Genomic DNA, 17,346 nt, shown 5'->3' on the forward strand with positions numbered 1-17,346 from the left:
ATGCTGGGTACCTAGACAGAGAGGGGTTTGTTCAGTCCGCATCGCTGCTGGTTCACGATTCACGGTTCAAGCACAAATGTTCAAATTGTGAATGGAGTCATCAGACAAAGATCTGACGTACAGAAGTCGACAGACATACTAAAATGCTCGTTGTATAGTTGTAGAGAACATTTCTGGGTCAAAACGCGTCGAAACACCTGCACTTTGAAGCAAGCGGGAGAATCTGTAATCGATTTAAAACCTTTCCGACTTTTTGGACGCGTTTGAAAGGCAGTTAGTGCTCCCAGAACGTGCCAATTGATATTATATGAAGATTTTATGAGGATGCAGTTCCTCGCCGCTGTGTTTTCAACGTCCAACTCTTCAACGCCGATAAGAATAAAATTGCAGCTCTAGGTTTTCTAACAAGTTCCAACGACTAACCGAGCAGGACTTCGCGTTGATTAATCTATATTCATAGACCACGCTTGATCCACGCAAACTCTTGCCTCAAAGCGACCACATGACCTCGAACCGCACACTCTCAACATAAAAACCACCCGACTAAGTATAGCACATTCAACAATGACTTCATATCAACCAGCTCAAGGCCCTCGTCCTGAAGGCGTCCGATATAGAGGCTTGTGAGTAGCCTTCAGTATCTTGAAACGAACCTAAACTGATCTAATACCACAATCCTAGTCACCATTTGACATTTTGGGTCGGTAACGCAAAACAAGCAGCGTCATACTACATTACTCGATGTATGTCCCTGCTCAATTGACTCCCAATCGGTCGACATCAAACCTCACGCACACTCACACTATCTATTTTTGGAAACAGTTGGCTTCGAATATGTGGGATATCGAGGTATGTCTCAAATATCCCAGATCTATAATCATTGGGGATCATTCATTCCTTATATCTTCCGTCTGGTTGATCAATAAATGGGCTTTTCGTCTCATACCGTCCTTTTGTATTCAGGTCTCGAAACAGGACACCGTGACGTTTGCTCTCATGTCGTGAAACAAGGAACCATATGCTTCATCTTCCAATCTCCACTGAATCCGGGAAACCAAACCTTTTCAGCCTTTGCAGGGTATGTTGCCGTTTGGATGTGTCCCGTGATTTGATGTGAATTTGGGAAATTCGAGGAATGGAGCGTCCATTCGTCGATAAGGTTTCAACTCGCTTGTTTAAAAGAAAAGAGCTTAATCCCTGGTTTCTTATAGCATGCACGGCGACGCGGTAAAGGACGTAGGATTCGTGGTCGACGACGCCAAAAGTGTATACCAGAAAGCTGTTGCTCGTGGAGCCAAATCTATTCGAGAACCTTGGGAAGAAAAGGACGACGATGGAACTGTGGTCTTTGCTTCTATAGCAACTTATGGAGATTGTGAACATACCTTTGTCGAAACCAAGAACTACAAAGGGACCTTCTTGCCCAACTACCGCCTTACCACTCAACCTGATCCTATATCTCTGCTTCTACCCCCTGTTGGTCTTGTACAATTGGATCATATTGTTGGGAACCAGCCGGATAATGAAATGATTTTGGCATGTGATTTCTATGAACGAGCTCTTGATTTCCATCGCTTTTGGTCTGTTGATGACTCGCAAATGCACACTGAATTTTCTGCCTTGAGGTAAATCGGTTGCGAATCATACGTTCAAGTGATCAATTCTGTACCTTCTTCTTTTTTGCCGATTGTTGACTCATATCATGGTCCTTTTCTCTCACAGGTCGATTGTCATGACAGACTATGACGAGACTGTAAAAATGCCAATCAATGAACCTGCAGCTGGAAAGAAAAAGTCTCAGATCCAAGAATATGTTGACTATCATGGTGGAGCAGGAGTACAGCATTTGGCTCTCAGGACTGAAGACATTATATCTGCAGTAACAGCATTACGTGCTCGTGGTGCTGATTTCTTGACCATCCCACCAGCCTAGTAAGAGAAGCCGTCCGCTTTTAGTCAACGTAGACTTACTGTGCGTATCATGAGGCTAACGCTCTTTCTCCATAGTTATGAGAACTTGACTGAAAGGCTCAAGCACTCTGCCGTAAAGGTCAAAGAAGATATGAACATCTTGAAAAAGTTACACATTCTTGTCGACTACGATGAGAACGGCTACCTTTTGCAGATCTTTACCAAGCCTGTAGAAGATAGGCCTACACTCTTCTTGGAAATCATACAACGAAACAACTTTACTGGCTTTGGAGCTGGTAATTTCAAAGGTAGGGTTGGCAGATTGTGCATTTTTTGGATTGTCGATCTGATCTCTAATACATAACAAATATAGCCCTCTTTGAAGCGCTTGAGATGGAACAGGATAGGCGTGGAAATCTATAGTGGTAGTAGAGTGTGTGGATGTAAAAACTGTTGCTAAAATATAGTGAAATTCTGACTGGTATTTGATATGGCCAGTGATGAGAGGACCAAGTCCTTTTGGCGTATAAACAGGCTTGCTAGTCGCAGAACAACGACATCTGCCAGGACATGGGCTTGGAAGTCATATGACCCAAGAATGGTGGTTGAACAATTCCAAGTAGTTTTCGTGACAGGCTGTTGATCTGATCAAACTGAGGAAAAAAGACACAGTAATCTCTCGAAATCAAACGTGTAAAACACTGTAACGAGAGTAATAAATGCCTATTGCTCGCAAATCTTAAATTCTGACTGTGCTTGTCATTTTAATACATTTCGAGCTTCGTGAGCAATCCGCGATGATGGCTAGCGATGAGAGATCGAAGCCTTTGCCACGTATAAGGAGGCTTGACGGTATGAAAGATATGTTATCTGCTCTTGTCTTGATGTATTGCTAAAATCATCGAAACTAGAGAACGTGGTGAATCGAATTGCAGCTGGCGAGGTGAGCTTAAGAAAAAGAGACTTGATAATTCGGTCTTATACATAGTTCAACACTGACTTTCATTGTAACATTACTAGATCATACAAAGACCAGCAAACGCCATCAAAGAATTACTCGAAAACTCATTGGACGCTGGCTCATCATCCATTACGATCACCATCAAAGAAGGTGGTCTGAAATTACTCCAAATACAAGATAACGGACATGGAATCTCGGTGGAAGATATGCCGATTGTTTGTGAACGCTTCACGACTTCCAAACTACGCCAGTTTAAAGATCTAGAGTCTATTGCTACGTATGGATTTCGTGGCGAAGCTTTGGCTAGTATTAGTCATGTTGCACATGTTATTATTACAACGAGGACTAGTGCTTCGCCTTGTGCTTATCGGTATGTTTGGAAGGAAGTTACCTTTATGGAATCTTTCCATTGAGACGTTTTTTTGGTCACATAGGGCAAGCTTCGCTGATGGAAAGCTAGTTGCTTCCAAGCCTGGTGCATCTGTTGATCCGAAGCCCGTTGCTGGAAATGTTGGAACGACTCTTACAGCAAGTACAACAAATCTACCCAATAGCAAAAAAGCGTCACTAAATGATATGCAATAGGTTGAAGATCTCTTCTTTAATATGGACGTCCGCCGTAAAGCAGTCAAGAACACGACTGAAGAATACAATCGGATCGTGGACGTCGTACAACGATATGCTATACATAATAGTGGAGTGAGCTTTACGTGCAAGAAGGTTGGTTAAAACTTGCGTTCCTTGGTGTCTGCTATGCTGCAAGAGTCATATTCCTTTTGTGCTTCATAGCATGGATCAAATACAGCCGATGTACATACAGCTTCAGGTGCCTCCACCATAGACAATATACGATACATGTATGGGGCTCAACTCGCTAAAGAATTGTTGGATTTCAAACATGAATCAGAAATATTGGAATTCACTGCTGAAGGATATGTATCGAACGCCAATTTCAATCAAAAGAAGATGGTGTTTTTGCTCTTTATCAATCGTAGGAGATTAGTGAGCTGCACGTTTACTCTTTTTTGCTGACATGATCAATTGTTTTCAGACCGACTCGTGGAATCATCCAACATTCGCAAAGCTCTTGAATCACTTTATGGCAAGTACCTGCCAAAGGGACAACATCCATTCGTGTATATGAGTTTGACTGTCAAGCCTCAGAATGTGGATGTGAATGTTCATCCTACCAAGCGTGAGGTATTACACCAAATTGCCAGTGCTTTTTTTGCATCATTCATTTTCCTGCAACATTTTTATTACAGGTTCACATTTTAAGAGAAGACAAGATTGTCGAGACTCTTTGTCAAGTGATAGAAGAACGTCTTGCTTCTGCTAGTTCATCAAGAACATATCATACTCAGGTATTTCCGCTGTTCTGATTCGTTGAGCAAACATAGCCAACTGACATATCATTGACTGTTAGACCCTTTTACCTGTTCCTGCCAAAAAGACGAAGCAACCTGACGAGCCTGAGCCAAAAAAAGGTATGGTACACCTCAGATGTTGCTCATCGCTGGTTGTCTCAAACGTCCTCAAACTCCATCATAGCTGCATTCAAAACTCCAGCAAACAAGATGGTTCGCACAGACAGCAAAACGAGAACATTGGATGCTTACCTGAGTGCTGCCAAAGATTCTCCAAATACTACAACCAACAACATCAAGAAGAGGACAAGAGACGACGATTTTGAGAATGAAGAAAGTAGGAATAGCAGAGAGAGTACACTTGAGGATGGTCGTATGGAAACTGATGATGACTTTCAGGCTCCTGAGTAAGTCATACTACTATCGTTCTTTCCGTTTTTTCGCAAATCAGTGAATGTGAAGGAAGCCCAACACTGTGCATATGATAGGGACAAAGCTCCAAGTGTCAAGACTAAACGACCGTATACTGAGGTTCGACTGACAAGTATATTGTCGTTACGAGAGGAAGTAAAGAAGACGTCTCATCAAGGTAAACCTTGTCCGTTATCGAACTGTGAATCATTGCGGTTTGGAAGTTATGTTCCTGTCGAAAGCTTTGCTTCTCATCGTCTTCGGATAGGTCTGACTGACCTCTTTCGTAATTACACATACGTTGGTCGTGTTGATGAAGCCAGAGCTCTTTTTCAACATCAAACGGCTTTATTCATGGTCAACTTTCAAGAAGCTAGGTATAATGGAGGAGCAAAAATTCCACTCCAAAAGTCGTAACCTAAAATACTTTTTGTTTCACTCAGCTAACATTGCCCTCCGCTTGTAGCTGTGAATTATTCTATCAATTGGTCTTGAGAGTCTTTTCCAATTTCGGATTTATGCACTTGGCAACTCGACTGTCTATACATGACATGGTCATGATTGGACTTGATGAGGAAGAGCGGATTGGTCAATTCTTGGAAGAGAATGATATCACAAAGGACGAAATAGCAAATGTACGGATGATGACATTCCCATGGAGTGTTTATTGTCGGTTACCCATATGCTCTCATTCATCAACTCGCACCTCTTGTGCCTACTTAGAAAATCGTGGAGACTCTAGTAGATCGTCGTCAAATGCTGCTTGAATATTTTTCAATCAAGATATCAGAGGATGGTGAATTGCTTGCTTTGCCGGCCATTCTGAAAGGCTATACACCGAATCTGGACAAGCTGCCGTTATTCTTTGTCAGGTGCCAAAGTGAGGTAAGCCTTTGCGAGAGAAGGAGAGAGTAGCGTATTCAAGTTGGTGAATCAAATGGTATTGATAGGCGACCTGAATGGGACTGGTCTGACAGCGGTTTTATTGCTGCTCGTAGGTGAATTGGACTTCTGAAAAAGAATGCTTTCAATCCATAGCTCGAGAATTGTCATTGTTATATGCTGTTGAAGCTGTAGCAAAGCCACGATCTAACAATAGCACGCAAAATAATAAGACTCAAGGAAACAGCAGAAATGACGACCACGACGTGAATATGGATTCTGCAGCAGATGATGTAGAATCGGTGAAGGAAACGGAAGAAAGCAATGCAGAACGAGACTCACATCAATGGATGATTGAACATGTTTTATTCCCAGCCTTCCGTAATTACTTTCAAGCACCCAAGTCGTTTGTCGATAATGGAGTGATTGTGAGGTTGGCTACATTACCTGATCTGTATCGAGTCTTTGAGAGGTGCTAAGAGTGAGGACAATGGCAAGTGTGGAGGTGGAGTTGTATGTATGTAGTTGAATTGCTTTGTAAATATTTCGCGAAATGTATATAGGATTTGCCTTCATTAAACATTAAGTCGGATCTAAGAAAATCACTGTTTTTAGAAGCGAAATAAGTACAAACAAGGGGTAGAGTGGTATTTCAAGAGGCCTTTAGGTTTAAGACTAGGTGGTTTATTAAGATGGGATTCCATGGGATCTTAGGCGATTCGTTAGATCGTCAATCCTCTTGTCTTTTAGGGTCAGTAGCTGTTCCATCTTTTGGACTTTGAGTTGCAGGATCTAAAGATTGAAGATGATCAGAACATGACATCAAGCATCGAGCACGACCAAAAAAGAGTCCTGTAGCTGATCTCTGGATAAACTCACCTGAATAGTATCTTGCAATTCACCAATAACAACTGCATCCGACTTAACCGGTGCTGCTGGATGGCCTCTAGCATTTCCATATGCAGGAGGATGCGCTAGCGGCATTGGTGGTGGAGCGTGATGTGCAACAGGACTAACGTGCTGCTGCTGTTGTGGTGGGTACCCATAGTTACTCATCGCTGGTCGAGCTTGCATCTGCTGTGGCTGCTGCTGTGGTATCTGTTGCTGCATGGGCAGAGCAGGTGGATAGGCATACACGAAGTGAGGCGACATTGGACCACCTGGACCTCCACCCATCATTGGATTCATATATCCCCCACCAGCATTGGCAACCATGCCAGGCATCCCCATCATCATTCCCATGTTTGGGTCGCCTTTCGTTCGGGTCTGTTGAGCAGCGTATAGCTCAATTTTGCTTCGTAGTTCGTTTAAAATCCATTCTGCATATCCCGGTTTGTTGTTTATGATTCCCTGGATTGCGTCGTCGGATGCTAGGTAGCCTAGTTTGCGTAGGACTTTCTGGTTTAGAGTGTTCCAGTTGTATAGTTTTTGGGTGAGGGCGTTTGCTGGAGAATAGTTGTGCAGTTCGACTAGTTTTGGGAAGAAGTGGTGCACGACTTCTGCGGCGGCGACTAGAATAAATAACATATTTGTGAGATATGTATGACATGTGGCTGAGAGACGCGTTAGATCAAGTCATTTTGATGGACAACATACCACCATCAGAAAAATCACGGGTTAGATTTCTCTTTGGACGGGATAGAGGAATGGTATCAATCCATGCATATAAATTCTGCAATTCTTCTTCGGTTAAGGCCTGCATCGTGATCTAGGAGAGTCTATCTCAAGTGTCGTCAAAGTGCTCGTTTGGCGAAAGAGTGGTTTCCTGCCCAAACCGAGGGTTGTTGCGCAGCATGCAAGCACAGCGCGATGGCCATTTGAGTTCCGTTTTGGCGCATTTTGCCTTGAGATTCACTTGATTGTTTGTTTATTGGGCATTGGGTGTTGAGAGCGTACTTTCGTGGTTTATGCTGAAAATTGTCCATTGTACGTGATTTCGAGTATCGTATGGTCGTCTTGCAACGGATGAAATCATAAATAAAGAGAATGTCTCCATGATTTTGTATTCTTGCCATGAAGATCTTGCTCCCAATAGAAGCTAATTCCTGTTTTGCTTCCAAGTTGGTGACGTTTTCCAATCGAATCGACCATAGAAAACTCAAATTGAGATTCTTGATGCGTTCTATTATTTTGTCATATGCCAATACTAAGTTCACTCGTAAAGGCACGCTGTAAAAAAAGCTTTCTGGATTGCTGTTTGTCTCGACCAATGAGAACGTTTGGCTTATGTCACCATGTCACCTACTCCAACAAACATCCCACATTGCAAATCGCACGAGGCAACGCAAAAAGTCACAATAAAGACCTAGAAAAGAGGCTTAGTAAAGCCTCGTAAAAAGGGAGCCGACATTCCTCGCACAATTCCTCCTTTTCCGCTACAGATAGATCTCAAAAAATGGGTTTAACCTCGACCACATCACCAACAACAAAAACCCTCAATAATACCAACGATGCCTCATCACTACCCATAATATTTATTCTACTAGGAGAGATCTTTTCAAGGCACCCAACCAAATTTGCCGCGACACAGTTCTGCTTATTCTCGCTGGGATTTGCATTCAGTGTCGTTGTCGACCATCTACAAAAGGAACACGATGTCACCCGCTACCCTGCAGACTCGACGCTGCTATTATCTACTGCTAGCTGGATACCGTTTACGTGTGGGATTGCTGCTTGTGGTGTCGGGACGCTGTATCCGTGGATGGACGTCTGGTGTACTGGCAAACCGCACGTGGTCAAGCAGGAATGGAGTAGTGTGCTGCGATGCTGTGGTGGATTCATCGGTGTGAACTATGCTGCATCGGTATGTTTGTCGTCTTTGTTGGTTTGTGTGTGTGTGGCTCAAGAAGAAGCCCATGTGATAGTGGTGTTCAACACCATATTCGATCAATCGAATGCGCTCAGTCTGTGTTTGTCGCACTCACTCACTAATATTCAACTCACTTCCCAAACACAGAAACTACCATGGACATCATCAGCCCAAGTCAGCATCACACTAGCACTTCTAGCTCTAGGCCTCTGGTTTATATTCGATCGAACGCTCCACGGCTTCTTCTTCTCTCTAGTTATATCCGTAGTAGGTACCATCATAGTACAGCTATTCGTCGCCCACGGAGTCTACTCTTATACCCGAGCAGACTTCTTTGGAGTTCGTTCGTGGTTTCCCTGCGTATTGTACGCCTCGTGTATATGCTTTGGGAGCATCGGTCGGCAACTGTCTGTGGTGCCGGATATACAGTATCTGATAAAGAAGCTAGGGGCGGGATCTAAATTGGAATGAACGCAGGCCGTGATTATTTAGTATAAGGATTCATTACCAACTTTGGATAGTTATGGAGGATTTATGATGGGATGATGATGACAACGGTGAATTTAATCTATGAAAAAACAAAACAAAAACTCTGCCACTTTATAATGTAGAACGAACATCACAACTGGTGCCAAATTTAAACTTCTGTCACATAATGCTCTTTTGTATCAAGTTTCAATTAAGATTTTTAAATCATACAATATTTGGTCTTGGTATTGAGTTGCAAGCTCGGTAGAAGATGTCACAATCGTACCATAATACAGTTGGACAGGCTATGCACCTTCAGTCTTGTATACACCTCACTCTTCGTTGTTCTTCTTCAATCCCTTGACACTTGTCGATAATCTCGACAGAGGTAGCCGATCAATCAAAGTTGGTCGGTGAGATGGGCGCGGATGAACAAACTTGTCTTGTAAGATCACTTCTTCGCAAGACTTGGTGCTTGCAGTGACGACCAGCCTAAAAAAGCGATAACAGTATATCAAACCATGGCTTCTTGCAGCTGATCAACTCACGTTGAAATTCAAAGTGTTTTTAATACAATTGCATAGCATGTACAGCTTGGTGGAGGGCGTTGAACCTGCCGTGGGAGATTCTGAATCTAAAAACATGGAAAAGTCATACACACAGAGAATGCCAAAGACGCAAGCTCGAAATGACGGTAGGCCATTGAGCTTGGGCCGAAATTTAGCAACCATAACCGTTAACTTGCATCACATAGTTCAAGCTCGATTAACATTTCATATCGTATTATATTAGTGAAACTTGTCCCTTGCTTCAAACTGTTACAAAACAACTTGCAGAAAAACTTGCTTGTCAACACTTGACTTGAAAGAATGTTTACGGTGCACGTCCCAGTGAAAATCCGAAATTTGAGCTACCATTCACCTTCATTTCACTACCATCAAGAACCACGATAGTTGGACGAGATGGGAATTTAGGTAGGATTGAAAGAGATGTCGAGGCTTGAGGTAGAGCAGGGATGTTTGCAGGTGCGGTTTGTTCAAGTCCGAATACCTATGCAAGAGAGATGATGAGTATAACCTTTGGAGGCATGATCTCGTCAACGAAGTTTTTTTTCACCTCTGCTCGTCGTCTTTCTTCTTCAATAACTTCGCGCTTGTCGATAATCTCCACAAAGGGTAGTCGAGCAATCAGCGCTAATCGATGAGATGGGCGTCGGAGGACTGGATTGCCTTGTAAGATGACTTCCCGCAAACTTGGTGCTTGAAGTTTCTGGTGACGATGAAAGAAAAAGTAAGAAAAGGAGAGCCACACAGAATGGAGTTACAACAGCTTATCAACTCACATCGAAATCCAATGTATCCTGAATACGATTACATCCAACATTCAACACTTTGAGGAAGGGCAGATTTTCAAAGTTTTGCAGCGTTCGTAATCTGTTTTCTCTAGTGACGCAATGAAACAACGAAAAATGTCAATGATATGCCACCTATGTCAGTAACAACTAAGCATCTTACTTGACATTTAAATATTTCAATGAAGAGCAACCAATAAAAGCATCATTAATAACATGACGAATCTGATTGCTCTCCATATTCAGTTCCACCAAATTGGGTAGTCGTTCTAATCCATCAATCTACGCAAAAAACTTGTCAATCGCTATTATCAAGTATGCACTAAACTGCTTCAAACTACCTTGGTAATCCGATTACACTGCAAGGTCAAAATTCTCAACCCAACAATTCTCCTCAACCCCAAATCCGAAATAGCATTAACAATATTATTCGAAAGATGCAGCTCTTCCAGAGCCGGCCACACATTACTGCCCCACTGTGCATCTGAACTACTAGCAGACATCCACGTATCGTCCACAAGAGCACCAGGCGGATCAGTTGAAAACAAACGATCAATTCGATTTTGTGCCAAATTCAGGACTCGTAATGAGGGCAGAGATCGTAAAGCATCAGCATTGACTAGGTAGTTGCCTTCCAAATTCAAGCGTCGTAGTGACCGGAATTCGTTGGCAGGAGAACGTAAGAAGCATTCAACGTCTTTGAGACGACAGTTGGGAAGGTCTAGTTCGGCCAGTGATTTAAAGGGCACGTTCCGGCCTACACGCTCGGCTAGTAGTTCACATGTGAGACGGCCTTGGTGGGCTTCACGTGCTGCTGAAGCTTCTACGGGTGTTATGGTGCTTCCGTCCAAGATTTTGAGGCGTGGGAGGTGGAAGATTGAGAAGAGACGGTAGCCGGATTGTAAGGCGGCTGCATTTCCAGCTAAATCCAATACAATTAGACGTGGTAGTTCTTTGAGTGGGAAGACATTGTGTAAATCTTCCACATCATTGTTTGCTACGTCTAAATTTGAAAAGTCGGTAAATTTGTTAGAAATGGGGAAAAGAGCAAAAAACACAATTTATTCCAATCCATGATTCACATCTTGTACTCACATAACTCCAACAATGACGACATGGTAGCAACCGTCTTAAAATCCTTCAAACGATTACACTCCAAACCCATAAACGACACAGTCTTCCACCCAGAGGCATCCAAACTAGCAATCTGATTACACCCAGCTTCCAATCTCGATAGTCGTGGCAGTGCAGCTAAGCAATCAATAGATTGAATAGCATTGCCATGTACACAGACTTCTTCTAATGCAGTAAATGAAGCTAATTTGGCAATGTTGGTCAATCCATTCTTTCGTAGTGATAACCAGCGCAAGTTGGCTTGCAGTCCTGTGGGAAGTAGTGATAAATCTACTAGATTGACGTGATCCAATTCGAGGATAGTGATGGTATCGATCCGTAAGGTTGCTGAAGAGTTGAGCTTCGAATTGGAGAGAGTGTTGGTTGTCTGAGCTTGGAGTCTTGAGGAAGCACCAGGTCCGGAAATGGTTCGAATGGATAACGGTCTGAATAGACAAGCTTGTGGTGACGCATGTGTGCTCAATAGGGCGACTGGGTTTGAGCGAATGATCTGTGAAGCATGAGGAGGAAATAGAATGAGTTGAGATCTAACAGCAAAAAACGACACTATTGACTTCTATAATACTGCTTACTCGCTCTTCAGCATCCACAACTCTGTTATTTAGGCATTGTAGAGCACTAATACCCGAGATCAACCAACTCTCAAGTCCAGGCAAATTGCACACAGGATTAAATCTCACATCAAGATCCATTAAGGTCTCACAATCCTTCAGTTCAACGACCGATTCAATAGATGCAAACTTGTTTGCACAAGCATCTAATCTTGTCAATTTAGATAGTGCCCTGATACCATTCAAAGATGACAATATGTTGAATGAGATATCAAGACTTTCCAATGAGGGAAGCAAGGTTAAATCAGCTGGGATTCGTGCTATTGCACAATGAGATATAGAGAGAGATCGCAAATGGATGAGATGTGATATCGAGTCACCGAAACGAGGTGGTATTGATGATGTGGCAATGTTTAGGTGGGTTGCTGAGGTGGGGAGACGTCTTAATGTGTCCTGGAAAAAGTGCCGTGTGAGTACAAGACAAAACAGCCACGAATATAGCTGACCAATTTTTCTAACACGTACATTATCCATTCTCATCGGCGTATTAACAACAGATCGTTCAGCAACATCAACCTCTGGGTGTGATTCAATCTTGACATCATCCATCATCAGATCTGGAGGTGATTGAATACGACGCAGACTGGGTGGTTCCGACAATGCCAGTTTCGAAGATGAAGCAATAGCTCGAATATGACCTTCCAAAGCCTCATATTCATTCACATGCAAACCACTTCCAGTTGAGAATTCAACCAGATAAACAGGCAAAACTAAATCCAAATCTGTAAACACAAATCCTCGTTGTGGTGGTAGACTGGACGATGCTGGTGGTTTGGCAACGTTGGGTACATCGTAGTAGTAGCAAGAAACATTCGATGATGATTCTTGGTGCTTTTGTAATAGAGATTGGACATGAGAAGGGGAAGTCCAGACCATGTTTTCGACAGTTGTTTGGATGAGACAGCAGTATCGAATTCCATTATTGGAATTTAGAGTTGGCTGAAGAAAGTTTGTGATTGGGTCGGTCATCAAGTCTGATTTTGATTTGAAGGATAGACCTTCTTCGGCCAAATCAAAGACTTGGGAATCTGTTATTTCGAGGCAGAGATGCATGGGTTCTGCTGTATTCAGTTTGCCTGACATTTTCGCCTAATTTTGGAAATGTATGTCATTTTTGTTTTCAGGCAAAAAATATGGAGTTCTGTAAAAATCTTGTGTACCTTATGACGAGCCTGAACTGCTCGATTATGTACTTTAATGAAGCGATTGATATGAAGAGGTGCTGACTCACTGCCACGACCAATAGCCAGAAACTTTTTGATCAATCCAGAAGCACGTTCCACATCATCAGCACAGCCAGACACATCTTCAAATCTGACATTCCCACCCATTTCCAATTCAATTTGGGATCTCTTGACTAGATGATCTGCTTGGAACGATACAAAATCCAGACACCGCTGACGAGCCTCTTTCGCTTCTTGTATCTGCTTTGAAGCCTTTTGTATCAGAGATTCCAGTTGTCGACATCCAGCAGTCAAGACGATATGGAGCGGTGAAGACGTTCCAGGTCTAGACAACACCACGTTGTCCCATTTCAAATCGTCTAGATGCCTCAACAGACATTTCTTGCGATATAACTGTCGTTGCAATATAGATTCTTTGGCTCGAATTGTTGGTGCATAAACATCTTCAGTGGCCGCATGTAGTATAGCAGTGTTCCTTCGAATGGTTTGGGCACACATATTGTAAAACATGCGTTTCTTTAGTACCGTTGCTGCTACTGCTTTACGAGCCTCAGCGGTTATGCGATGTGAATCCAGACGAAGAATATTTGGAAAGTGGTAAAGAATGTTGGTTTGGTAGTTACATAATGTGCAGACTGGGTTTTCTGCATAGTTTGGATCGGCTAGTGCTAAAGATGTCAAGGATGGGAGATGTACGAGATTCAAGATTTCGGGGAAGGACTGTAATCTGTTTCCTGCTAGGTTCAGTTGCTAACGAAAAGAAAACATTTGTTACCTTGCACAGAATCAACACGAATTGTTGCTGAATAATTTGTTACCTGAAGATTCACATTGCCATCTAGCGAATGACCAATATGACGAATCAAGTTACCGCTCAGCTGAAGCTCTTTGAGATTTACCAAAGAATCCAAATTCTCAATCGTTGTGATTTCTAAATTGGTTATGTTTGAGCCTTTTGAATGATACGTCGTAAAGAAGGCCTACAGACATACTGTTGTCTGACAACCACAAAGTTTGCAGTTTGACTAACGAATCCAACCCTTCAATCTTCTTGATTTGATTCTCGTATCTACATGCCAAAACGAGTCAACGCCAAAGCGACAAAAAAGCCATTACCCTTTCAAATAGTATGAACTCACAGAAACAGCCGTTCAAGCTTCACACAACGATCAAGTCCAGAAATCCTAGATACTGGAGTCTCACAAATCCATAAACTCTGCAAGTTGGACAGTGAGTCCAGGCCATTAATTTCCTCGATATCTTGAGTCATTAAACACAAGGACGTGAGATTCCAGAAATGTTCGAGTCCTCGAATATGCGAGAAATTAAAATGAGCCATTTCTAGGGACTGTATGGAAGGAACTCGATGGACGAAATCCGATTCAGAGATTCCATTGTTGGAGGACTATGATTGAAGGAGTGTTAGTGTATGAGCGATCAGTGCGAAGAAGGGCTCAAATGAAACCAAAACGAGATCAAAGCGAATGGATACCAATAGTGAAACGTCCTGATCGTTGCGGAAGATCCATTCAGGCGTCCTTGTGTGTTTCTTGAGCTCGACATTAGAGTGTGTTGTCGAGATTGCCGATGCGCCATGGGGAGGCTTGGAGACCACAGTCTCTCTCATTTTCTGCTCCAAGCTGACCAGAATGATTAAAACGTGAAAAATCGACGTGAGTGAAGACCGTCTGCCAACGCTTGTGCCGGAGATTGGTACCAGAAATACCCCTTGAACTGAGTCGAGAAAAACGTGATATTACCTAGCCAAAGCGATTCGAATATATGGAGATCCAGCTATAAATTCTCTCCGGTATTGCGTCGCTATGGTGCTGTCTGTTGTTTAATACAAGCTGCTGGACTTTGTACGTCTTCGCACAGCAAAACAAACTTTGGAGGCTGACGAAAGAGTTTATTTGAGATAGATAGCACACTTTATATTAGCTAGGATGGCTGACGATTCCAAGCAGACCGTATTGGAGCAGGCATCAGCTTCATTAAAGAGGCCAAACGATGACAATAGCAACAATAGTGACGACCCGGCTGTGAAGACTGAAGAAGCACCAATAGAAGGACAACCTCCTAGAAAGCGGGTCGCTCTAGATACTTCTCAACCTGCCTCTCCATCAGACCCACTACCAGACGCCAATGATAACGAAAATCAACCAACATTTGAAGCTATTGATACGTACGATAGGCCTCAGGCTCCACGTCATCCGACCCAAGAAGACGGCCAAGAATCAGATGACGATGGCATGGATTTAGATGATAATGATACTTCTACCAAAAAGGACCCAGATGATATAGACTTTATTACTTCGACCTCACCTACTCATCATGCTCCTGGCAGTACTACTAATACTCTCAAACCACATACGCCGGCTATATACACCCCAAGTGCTGCTCAAACTCCTACTGCTGCTGATGGTGGTAATACTCCTTCTTGGGGTCAACCTCCCAGAAAGCCTGACATTACTCAACGACCTGCCAGGCACGAGCTACGCAAGTTTGTAGGCACTTCTCCCATAGATGATTATGAAATATCTAATACTGTTGGAGAGGGTACATTTGGGTATGCGTTTTGTCGAGCTTGTAAAAACCATACTGTCGACCTGACTCTCTTTTTTCTCTGCAGTCTGGTCACAGTGGGTAAAAATAAGATTACTGGAACAATCGTTGCATTGAAGAAGATTAGTATGAAGAATGAAAAAGAAGGGGTAAGTGCCTGAGCTGTACGACAAAAAACTATAGATAGATCACTGAATGTACATGGTATCGACCACTACTTCCCTCTCATAGCTTCCAGTTACAGCTCTACGAGAAATCAAGATCCTCAAGATGATGAGTCACCCGAATGTGATCCAGCTTCTAGAGATTGCAACCAAGAAAGGTAAGTGTTCTAAGGAACACCCATGCCCTCCGATTCGTACGTTGTCGCATGGCTCACTTTTTTTGCTTCCAATTACAGCTGATAAGAACAAGAGCGTGAGAGGAGAAGTGTATATGGTGTTTCCCTACATGGATCATGATTTGAGTGGTATCATCGAAAGTGACAATATCAAGCTCACTCCCAGTCATATCAAGAGTTACATGAAGCAATTATTGGAAGGCACTGCATACTTGCATCAGGTAAGAGAGAAATCAGTGATTGTCTGTAGTGAGGTGTAATATGAGTCGTTAACTAAACCATACTGTCTATTAGGTCAGGTTGATTCATCGAGACATGAAGAGTAGGTATTGTCTCCTGTGGCCATCATTCTTTTTTTGTTCGCTGACAGCTCTTCTCAAACAGCTGCCAACATCTTGATTGACAATCATGGAAACTTGAGACTAGCAGATTTTGGATTAGCTCGAACGTATAATCCTGATGAAAAGAAGAGAAGATATACGAATATGGTTGTTACTCGATGGTATCGCCCTCCAGAACTGATCTTGGGAGATACCAAGTATGGTCCATCTGTTGATATGTGGGGTATAGGGTAAGACAATCACTCATATTACGACAGCAATGTCCTCGTTTTCATCTTCGATGTCTCATTGCTTTGCCGTCGCGACCATTTGCATACCGTTTAAAGATGTTTAGAGAATACATCCACTGATTATTATCTACCTTCCAGCTGTGTTTTCGGAGAAATGCTGCGAAGGCAACCTATACTACCAGGAGGAGGTGGCAAAGATGAAGAGACAGCATCCGTTGATCAGTTGAAGAGAATCTTCTCAATGCGAGGCATACCAACAGTCGAAACATGGCCAGATTGGGATAAATTACCAAAATGGGCCAGTTTTGGAGCTCAATTCAAGGAACAATATAGGCCCCAAGATCTCGCCAAACAATTTGAAAAGGATTGCCGTGGCGCACGTATAGATATAGATGAAAGTGGGTTGTCACTGTTGGCTGGTCTATTGATATTGAATCCAAGAAACCGGTTGACAGCAGACAAGGCATTATTAGCACCATATTTCACACTACGACCATATGCTGCTCGACCAGGAACATCAGATTTCCCACAATGGGAACCTTCTCATGAATTGGATGCGAGGAAACGACGTGAAGCTGGTGGTGGGCATCGACCGCCAGCAGCAGCTCAGCCGCAAGCTGGATTCTCGCAAGCTGCTCATCGAAGGCCAGATCAATTTAATCGTCCTCGATAAATGAATAAAAAAATTGTATCAATGTATAGCAAGGCAAAGTAGCAAACGAAAAATAACAGAATTGCATTATTTTACCACTTTGAACAGCAACGCGGTAGAGTGGGCAAG

The 17,346-nt window shown here is 42.9% G+C and overlaps 6 protein-coding genes across 6 annotated transcripts; 4 read left to right on the forward strand and 2 right to left on the reverse strand.

Annotated features, from left to right (window-relative positions):
- Positions 1 to 564: 564 nt before the first annotated feature.
- SmJEL517_g04460 (uncharacterized protein) lies at positions 565 to 2,334 on the forward strand (the record flags this gene model as incomplete). The annotated part of the gene is made up of 8 exons (XM_031170388.1): positions 565 to 623; positions 682 to 743; positions 823 to 849; positions 964 to 1,078; positions 1,212 to 1,625; positions 1,723 to 1,932; positions 2,008 to 2,219; positions 2,285 to 2,334. 8 exons carry the CDS (start codon positions 565 to 567, stop codon positions 2,332 to 2,334), a joined length of 1,149 nt encoding a protein of 382 aa, XP_031023629.1.
- Positions 2,335 to 2,711: 377 nt separating this feature from the next.
- SmJEL517_g04461 (uncharacterized protein) lies at positions 2,712 to 6,011 on the forward strand (the record flags this gene model as incomplete). Its single annotated transcript, XM_031170389.1, has 15 exons — positions 2,712 to 2,763; positions 2,823 to 2,854; positions 2,932 to 3,242; positions 3,307 to 3,382; positions 3,458 to 3,592; positions 3,662 to 3,863; positions 3,924 to 4,072; positions 4,138 to 4,236; positions 4,299 to 4,359; positions 4,424 to 4,646; positions 4,728 to 4,828; positions 4,919 to 5,027; positions 5,117 to 5,285; positions 5,374 to 5,535; positions 5,649 to 6,011. The coding sequence occupies 15 exons, from the start codon at positions 2,712 to 2,714 to the stop codon at positions 6,009 to 6,011; spliced, it is 2,244 nt and encodes a 747-aa protein (XP_031023628.1).
- A 208-nt stretch (positions 6,012 to 6,219) lies between these two features.
- SmJEL517_g04462 (uncharacterized protein) lies at positions 6,220 to 7,234 on the reverse strand (the record flags this gene model as incomplete). The annotated part of the gene is made up of 3 exons (XM_031170390.1): positions 6,220 to 6,324; positions 6,412 to 7,043; positions 7,129 to 7,234. The coding sequence occupies 3 exons, from the start codon at positions 7,232 to 7,234 to the stop codon at positions 6,220 to 6,222; spliced, it is 843 nt and encodes a 280-aa protein (XP_031023631.1).
- Positions 7,235 to 7,927: 693 nt separating this feature from the next.
- Positions 7,928 to 8,812, forward strand: SmJEL517_g04463 (uncharacterized protein; the record flags this gene model as incomplete). Its single annotated transcript, XM_031170391.1, has 2 exons — positions 7,928 to 8,335; positions 8,489 to 8,812. The coding sequence occupies 2 exons, from the start codon at positions 7,928 to 7,930 to the stop codon at positions 8,810 to 8,812; spliced, it is 732 nt and encodes a 243-aa protein (XP_031023630.1).
- A 329-nt stretch (positions 8,813 to 9,141) lies between these two features.
- SmJEL517_g04464 (uncharacterized protein) lies at positions 9,142 to 14,716 on the reverse strand (the record flags this gene model as incomplete). The annotated part of the gene is made up of 14 exons (XM_031170392.1): positions 9,142 to 9,301; positions 9,687 to 9,859; positions 9,926 to 10,078; positions 10,152 to 10,251; positions 10,324 to 10,442; positions 10,502 to 11,163; positions 11,256 to 11,784; positions 11,867 to 12,298; positions 12,371 to 12,994; positions 13,066 to 13,839; positions 13,908 to 14,020; positions 14,082 to 14,158; positions 14,229 to 14,494; positions 14,582 to 14,716. The coding sequence occupies 14 exons, from the start codon at positions 14,714 to 14,716 to the stop codon at positions 9,142 to 9,144; spliced, it is 4,317 nt and encodes a 1,438-aa protein (XP_031023625.1).
- Positions 14,717 to 15,035: 319 nt separating this feature from the next.
- On the forward strand, positions 15,036 to 17,238 carry SmJEL517_g04465 (uncharacterized protein; the record flags this gene model as incomplete). Its single annotated transcript, XM_031170393.1, has 7 exons — positions 15,036 to 15,658; positions 15,722 to 15,803; positions 15,886 to 15,976; positions 16,055 to 16,215; positions 16,289 to 16,316; positions 16,379 to 16,565; positions 16,704 to 17,238. 7 exons carry the CDS (start codon positions 15,036 to 15,038, stop codon positions 17,236 to 17,238), a joined length of 1,707 nt encoding a protein of 568 aa, XP_031023624.1.
- Between the last annotated feature and the right edge of the window lie 108 nt (positions 17,239 to 17,346).

Source organism: Synchytrium microbalum, assembly GCF_006535985.1.
Source record: "Synchytrium microbalum strain JEL517 chromosome Unknown SmJEL517_scf0030, whole genome shotgun sequence".
Lineage (NCBI taxonomy): Eukaryota > Fungi > Chytridiomycota > Chytridiomycetes > Synchytriales > Synchytriaceae > Synchytrium > Synchytrium microbalum.